Below are 8,620 nucleotides of genomic sequence, written 5' to 3'. Positions count from 1 at the left end.
GATGATGATGTTGATAGATAAATGCATACATATATATACATACATACATACTTACATACATGTATACATACATGGCACAAAATTATTTTTTAAATATCTTGCGCAATAATATGATCACATTTATATCTACAACATATATATATATTCATGAACATACTTTCTGAATATACATAGCTGTCTAGTTAAGAATTTTGCTCCTGAACTATATGGTTTTAGGTTCAGTCCCAGTACACAGCATCTTGTTCAAATGGCTTTTACTATATCTTCAAGCTAGCCAAAATATTGTGAGTGAATTTGGTAGTTGGAAATTAACATGAAGCTTGTCAGATGTGTGTGTGTGTGTGTATGTATATATATATATATATATACGTGTGTGTGTGTGTGTGTTTGTTTGTTTGTTTATTTATTTATTTTTTGTGTATCAAGGCTACCATTGGTTTCTTGTTAAGAAATACCTCAGCAATTATCAAGACCATCATGTGGAAACATCAGTGTCTGTCTCCATTTTGGATTAAAAATATAAAAATAATAGATAGATATATATATATATATACATACTCCAAAATGGAGACAAGCACCGATGTTTCCATGTGACAGGCTTGATAATTGTTGCGGCATTCTTTAACGTGAAACCAATGGTAGCTTAAATACACAAAATAAATAATTTTTATCCACCAATGCAGTGTTGAGCACTCATTCTCATTGTTCAATATTTATATATATATATATATGTACATATTTTGTGTGTTCTTGTCTTGACATTGCACACTAAATGTAAACAAATATCACCATCATACATGTGATGTTGTTTATTTGCATTCTTCTATGAAAACAGACCAGGAGGAAAATATTACTTTGCTTTCTATCCAGTTAAAATGATCATCAGGCTGCAGAAAATCTGCCTCAAGAAATTTTGTCTGCTCCATACAAGTTTCAAAAATTAGATATTAAAATGATAATGATGATTATATGCTATTGGTTTCTAAAACCTATTCTATCAATATTATATAAACTTTGATCTTACAGGTCACATGTTGAAAGATGATTCTGCTTGTGTAAGGAAATGTCCTCCAAACAAACAAGCAATCAACAACACCTGCGTACTGTGTGAAGGAGTTTGTCCAAAAAGTAAGTGTACTTAATGCTTTCATTTTTGCTGGTTTCACCCATACATGTTATCTATATGTATATATAAATGTTGGGGAGAATCCATGTTACTGAAACTTACTTAACCTTTCAGTATTTAAACCAGTCGTATCTGGTCCAAATATGCTGCCTGTTTTATGTTCAAATCAACCAGATCCAACCAAACACACGTACCCTTCAATGTCATTTTCAAAATATACAATCACATCATTAAAATTTCGAATCTACAAAATAATGCATGATTAATTGAAATCAGTGTGAATGAAAAAGTATTACATTTGACAATAATCTGAATGCTAAAGGGTTAATGTAATCAGTTTTTGCTTTCAATCTAATTTTTGATTTTACAGATATTGAAAACAAATACACTATGAAGAGAGTATCCTATAAGTAAACAATATCCTATATATAAGCAACATTTTCTAAATAAGCAATATTTTCTAAATAAGCCACATCTGATTGACGAGCTATGTCCTATAGATCAAATGTATCCCACAGATCAGTCTCACCCCATAGATGAGTCACATCCTACAGATGATCCACATTTTAGGGATTAACTAACTGTATAATTAGTATAATTAAACTACATCCATAAATAAACCAGATGCTAATAACTGAAGTAGAACTTAAGAGGAGACAACTAGCTTAGTAGAGAAGATAGGTTACTGAAGTTTATGAACAGAATGTTATTGTCAATCATGATTGGCCGAGACTGGTGCCTGGCCAAACAACTAATTTTGGCATTATACTTTTGTCACTGTGGTTGACTTCAGGTAATGTTATATTGCTGCAATAATTTTATTTTTATTCATTTTCAAAATTCCTATGACTTATTAATATGGACATCATTAAGAACAATTCAACATATACTTCAATACAGCATCACTACATTGAAGACTGTTGTTAGGAAGGCATTCGGGTATATCCACAAGAAGCAAAGAGGATACATAGTCTTTTTCTTCTGCATTATATATATATATATAGTTGTGGTATATTCTGTTAAGAATGTAGTAGAGTACAGTATAAAGCTCATCCAGCTTCAGATTTCACCCTGTGCTATCCAGGTTTGCATTTGTTTACAAAATAACCTTCTACAAGTAAGACAGTAGACCGGCTAAAGAGAGAGAGTAGTATCAGGGAAAGGAGAGGAGAGAAAAAAGTAATACAGTGAAGGAGAGGCAGAGAGAGTAATAGCTATGACTGAGAGAGTGAGAGAAAGTAATGACTGTTTGAGAAAGAACACAGTGTATCTTCATATATGTGTGTGTATATATATATATATATATATATATATATATATATATATATATACAATGGGCTTCTTTCAGTTTCCATCTACCAAATCCACTTACAAGACTTTGTTCAGTTCGAAGCTACAGTGGAAGGCACTTGCCCAAGGTGCCATGCAGTGGGACTGAACCTGGAACCATGTAGTTGGGAAGTAAACTTCTTACGACACAGCCAAACCTGCACCTGTGTCTGTAGATATATATATATATATATATATATGTATATATATATATATGTATATATATATATATGTATATATATATATATGTATATATATATATAATTTATACATTATATATATATATATATATATATATATATATATAATGTATCAATAAATACACTACATGCCACTTTGTGTGATGTTTTTCTTGATCCAAGTCCTACCTCTAAATGAAGGCAACAGCCATGGTAGTAAAAATAGGAAAAAGAGCAGATAGAGAAATTGTAGTAGTAGGAGTTAAAGGCAGAGGAGGTGAATTATTAATTGTTATTTTATAGCAGGAGGTATAGCAAAAGTAATAGACAGTGAGAAGTGCGGGACAAAGAGTTATTCCATATAAGGTTATTTGACATGCTCAGCATGACCAAGCAAGCAACAATGAGAATTTTTATTCTATGAGCATTTTTATTCCCATTTTTACATTTTAATTTTTCATGTGTTGTATAGATCCATAAATTGAAATGTAGTTTTGACATCTATCAGTGCACAATATTTTGTTTATTCCTCAGTCTTTGAAATTATCTATCAAAGAACCAATATCTCAGATCTTTTCTGTTTGGCTGCTCCTGTGGAAATTTTGAAGTTTAGTGAAGATTTTAAAATTTGGTGTATTGATGTAATTTTCCATGTCGAGTCTCATGGGCTAATTCACTTCCAGAAAATTTTTTTTTCAAATTAAAGAGGTTTGATCATTTTTACCCAGTCAGAAAAGAGGATTTGGAAGCTATCATTTTGTGCGTGACTGCACCTATTGTCAACTATAAACAAATGAAGTATTGATGGAATTCTGCTTTATGCTTGCCACATAACCCCTCATAACTTTTTTATATTTTGGAAATTTCAGAAAATTTATGCGAATTTGTATTCTACATGTGAGAATTCATACAATTATGCAAAAGCCAAAAGAAATTTTGGTGCATGATTTAAAGCCTATTCAGCTATTATTTTTAGCACATCTCATGACCACCTCATACCTCATGTGTTTTAAGCATTTAATAATCAAAAAATGATTACGTGGGTAAGCAGCTTAGTAACTGAATGATTTGTTACTACGGAAACAAGCACCTATGTCTGTGGCTTTCAAATTGGCTAAAATTACCCAAAATTTGCAAACTTTAAAAACTGTTAGCTCTTTATTTATTGATTTATGGTGAACATGAATTTCATGTCCATGATTATTATACAAAACTACATCATTACACCAAATACAAAATCAACTGGAACAAAAATTGAGAGATGGAAAAGTCACAGCCAAACAGATCTTTCCTCCCCACCATTCCTACACTTTGCCCATCAGTTCATCTATCTCCTGATCAATCCTCCTTCTCGAGCCTTACCTCCTTCCATACTGTTATTTCCCCATCATCTGCACCTCCACCCTTGTTCCTCATTCAATACATTCATTTCTAACCTTCTGTTACTCTCCCCTTAGACTTTTATTAATTACCACCAATCCTAATTCACTATCCCCTATTTTCCCTTATACTCACCTTCCTGTAGTCTGTGAGTTCGTTCTGGTACTCCATCTCTACCATCTTTATCTTCTTCTCAGTTAACACTTACCCATTCAAATATAATGTTGGGGAGCCATGTATCTCCTCTTTAACAAAATACCCGTGTTTGTCTCTCTGTCATATTTTAGCCTCTCAATACCAAGCATAAAGCCACCTTTCTCTCCCAAATACACAACTCACACAAATACACACTTAGCCAAGAGGGTTTTTCTCCTTTTCTTGTTCTTTTCTTGTCTTGCAAGTTACTTGGTGACCTCACAAGTGTGTATGCCATGAGGAAGGTGTCCAGTACACACTGTAATAAAGTTAGCAATTAAGAAGAGTATTCAGCCTTAGAAACTCTGTCAAAGCTGTCATCGAGACATGACAGCCCTGCAACTCACCAGATCCTATTAAACCATCCAATCCATGCCAGCATGGAAAACAGATATCAGATGATAATGATGATGATGACAATAATGGTGATGAATTAGGTGTATGTGTCTAAGCATCTAGCAAAGTAGGTAGTTAGCTACCTATCTACCCCGTCTCTAACTGTGTACCTACTTACTTACTATCTACTTACCTACCTTTTTCCCCTCTTTCTTTAACCTAACAATATCATAAACCATTGTACCACACTAAAATGTTAATCTATTTCTTTCTAGCTTGCAATGGAACTAAAAGTTGGTTGAATTCAAAAAACATTGCTTCTTTCAAAGACTGTACCATTATCGAAGGCAATTTAATTATGTTAGGTGTAACATTTAAAGGGTAAGTTGTTTTGATTTTGACACGTTGAGTTCTTGTGGCCAATAAAATTAAACATTATTATTATTATTGTTATTATTATTATTATTATTATTATTATTATTATTATTATTGTTGTTGTTGTTGTTGTTGTTGTTGTTGTTGTTGTTGTTGTTGTTGTTGTTGTTGTCGTCGTCGTCGTCATTGTCGTCGTCGTCATCATTATTATTATTACTATTAAAGGATAAAAATTTATTCACACTATGCACTAGTGAGATAAATATTTATTCACTCCCTGCACTTGTAAAATAAATATTTATTCATCTCCAGCATTTTCTCAGGTAAATATTTATGAATCCCCAGCATTTATAAGATAAATATATTTATTTCATTCAGCCTTCCATAGCTTGAAGTATCCAGTAATAACTGTTTAAACCCTGTTGGCTTCATGTAGAAAAGGGGGAAAGCAGGAGTTGTGGCTTTCATGCCTTTCACAAGGCTAAGTATTGGAAGTATCAGTGAAGGGAAATTATACCTGCCAGTTAAACTATGGTGTACAAGCCAACAGGTTAGATCCTGTGTGATTGCTTAAACTGGTAAAAATAGCAGCGAAATATCCCTCAACTTCACACTCTACTATCTTAAAAATGTAAGAACATATTAGATAATGTAGTCCTAGATAAACTATGTCTGTAAAAAGTGACATGGTCACATCTGGAATGTCTTTGATGATTCAATCAGTCAGGACTGAATTAGTGGTTAGCTACTAATATCTATCTAGTTACTAACTAACCACTTATTGCCTACTCTCTGGTGGTCATGCTTTAACATCATAACTTCTTGCTTTGCAGTCATGAGGTTTGGGGTTTGGTCCCACTATGTGATACCTTGGGCAAGTATCTTCTATTATAGCCCTAGGCCAACCAATGTCTTGTGAGCGAAATTGGTAGATGGAAACTGTGAAAGTCCATCTTATATATGTTTCTGTGTGTTTGTGTCTGTGTTACTCCCCTCCCCCACTGCCTGACAATTAGTGTTGGTTTGTTTTTGTCCCTGTAATCTAGTAGTTCAGCAAAAGAGAGCAACAGGATAAGTACAGGAGTCAATTTGTTGGACTAAAACCATTCAAGGTGGTGCCCCAGGATTACCACAGTCCACTGACTGAAACGAGTAAAAGTTAAAAGATGGACATGTTAGTGGATGACAGATAGTGCACCACACTTTAGTTTGTATTCAGTTTGTCTTTTTTCAGTCTGAGTTCAAATTTTGCCAAAGTCAACTTTGTCCTTTCATCTACCCTGGGGCATCCAAAAGTTAAATATTGATGTTGACTTGATCAATATGTTACTCTCTCAATATTTGTGGTTATATATATAAATGATAGCAATTACTATCTAAATATTTGTAAAGGTGCTGGTGCCATATAGAAATAAACAATGTCCGTGAAAGCTTCCTGGTCACAAATATTTGTTAGTGTTGGTGCCATGTAAAAAGCACTGGTGATGGTGCCACATAAAATCACTGGTGATAGTGCCATGTAAAAAGCACCCATTACACTCTGTAAAGTGGTTGGCATTAGGAAACATATCCAGCTGTAGAAATTAAGCTAAAACAGAGTATGGAACCAGTTGCAGCTTCTGTCAAGTCATCCAATCCATGCCAGCATGGAAAACAAACTTTACATGATGTTGATGACAAGAATCCTTGTCTAAATGCTTTTGGAAATTACTTTCTATCATAAGTGTGGTCTTATTTCTCTCTGACTCTACCTTCAAACTTTTGGGGTTGACAAAAGTTAATATCAATCATTTACTGAGATTAATTTAACTGACTCCCTCTGTCTCAGTTCCCAGACCTTCAGTACTAAGCAACTTTCCCTATCATTTTCCTAGAATTCATCTGTCTGGAATTCTGCCCTTATCATTTACCTTTTGTCTTATATATTTTTGTTTCAATCATTGGACTGCAGCCATACTGGAGCACCACCTTCAAGGGTGTTAGTCAAACAAATAGACCTAATACTTGTTGTTTTTTTTTAAGTCTGGTACTTATTCTATTGGTCTCTTTTTGCCAAACTGCTAAGTTACAGGAATGTAATCAAACCAACACCAGTTGTCAAGTGGTAGTGGGAGGCAAGCACAATACACAGACGTACATGTAGATATATGCACACACACACACACACACACACACACACACACACACACACACACACACACAACGGGCTTCTTCCAGTTGCCACCTATCAAATTCACTCACAAGACTTAGGTTTGTCTAGAGTTATATGATAGCAGAAGACTACTGTAATTGGGAAGCTAGCTTCTTATCCACACAGCCACAATTTTCCAGCAAACATTGACTTGGATCTGTTATATTCAATCTGAATATAACTGGTATGAACTTCAAGCTTTGAAGGGCTGGCAGGTGACAAAGTGGGAGATGCACTATCCTCCACTTCAGACTATTTTATACAATTTTTTTTACAAAACACCTCTAGAATTATATGAAATCAATGTATGGTCCTTCAGTAGAAGGTGATTTTGTGTTGCAACTTTTAATGTTTGAATGTTGTTTTGAATCATGTTCTTGTTTATTTTAGGGATCCCAGTTTTCTAATTAGGCCTCTAGTTCTGAAACACCTTGACAATTTAAACAGCGTGCAAGAAATAACTGGACGTTTCACCATACAGGAAAGTCCTGTGGAACTAAAGAATCTCTCCTTCTTCAAAAACTTGGAAGTCATTGGTGGACGAAACGAAGCTGTCCTGTAAGTCTAATTAAGTATATGTGTGTATGAGTGAAAGAACATATGCATGTGTGTGTATTTGGAAAACAATTCTTATTTTTTGCGATACCGATTGAAATACTTATCAATGTACAACAATCTAAATATTCACTGCCCACCCCAAACTCTGTAATCACTTCTCCTCTGTTTTTTATATCTCCTCTCTCTCTCTCTTTCTCTCTCTCTCTTTCTCTCTCTCTCTCTCTCTCTCTCTCTCTCTCACACCTGCTTTCTCCTTCTCTCTTGCTTTCTATCTCATCCATTCTTTCTCCCATACTTTCTATCTCACCTATTCTCCTTCCTCTCCTTTCTCTCCCCCACACTCTTTCTTAAATTACTGCTATTGTCTAGACTTCTGGCTCCTTATTAACCCTTTACCTTTCATTATCCCTATCACTAATTCCACATACAACAACAATTATATCTTAGTGGAAGAGGTAGGCCCAGGAAGACCTGGGCTGAGGTGGTGAGGCAAGACCTTCGAACATTGGGCCTCACCGAGGCGATGACTACTGACCGAGACCTTTGGAAATGTGCTGTGCGTGAGAAGACCCGGCAAGCCAAGTGAGATCGTTGCCAGTGCCCCTGGACTGGCTCTTGTGCGGGTGGCACATAAGATGTACCGTCCTGATCCATCCTGAGCGTGACCGTTGCCAGTACTGCCTGACTGGCCCTGTAGGGTTTTCGAGCGAGATCGTTGCCAGTGCCCCTGGACTGGCTCTTGTGCGGGTGGCACATAAAAGACACCATTTCGAGCGTGGCCGTTTTCGTGCGGGTGGCACATAAAAGCACCCACTACACTCTCTGAGTGGTTGGCGTTAGGAAGGGCATCCAGCTGTAGAAACTCTGCCAAATTAGATTGGAGCCTGGTGTAGCCATCCGGTTGCACCAGTCCTCAGTCAAATCGTCCAACCCATGCTAGCATGGAAAGCG

At 35.5% G+C, this 8,620-nt stretch overlaps 1 protein-coding gene across 1 annotated transcript in view; it reads left to right on the top strand.

The window, feature by feature from the left end:
• Window positions 1–7,688, top strand: part of LOC149128977 (epidermal growth factor receptor-like) — a 19,980-nt gene extending 12,292 nt beyond the window's left edge. The window contains exons 6-8 of the mRNA XM_089346868.1: window positions 1,027–1,128; window positions 4,821–4,926; window positions 7,502–7,688. Of these exons, the coding sequence (XP_089202994.1) occupies window positions 1,027–1,128; window positions 4,821–4,926; window positions 7,502–7,673 (380 nt within the window). The 3' untranslated portion in view covers window positions 7,674–7,688. The remainder of the gene's footprint in view (window positions 1–1,026; window positions 1,129–4,820; window positions 4,927–7,501) is intronic.
• Window positions 7,689–8,620: the final 932 nt, after the last annotated feature.

The sequence above is a fragment of the Octopus bimaculoides genome, unplaced genomic scaffold (genome assembly GCF_046866305.1).
Source record: "Octopus bimaculoides isolate indiv1 unplaced genomic scaffold, ASM4686630v1 contig269, whole genome shotgun sequence".
NCBI classification, from domain to species: Eukaryota; Metazoa; Mollusca; class Cephalopoda; order Octopoda; family Octopodidae; genus Octopus; species Octopus bimaculoides.
The sequence above is the reverse complement of the archived record's forward strand: the minus strand, read 5'-3'. Positions and strand labels throughout refer to the sequence as shown.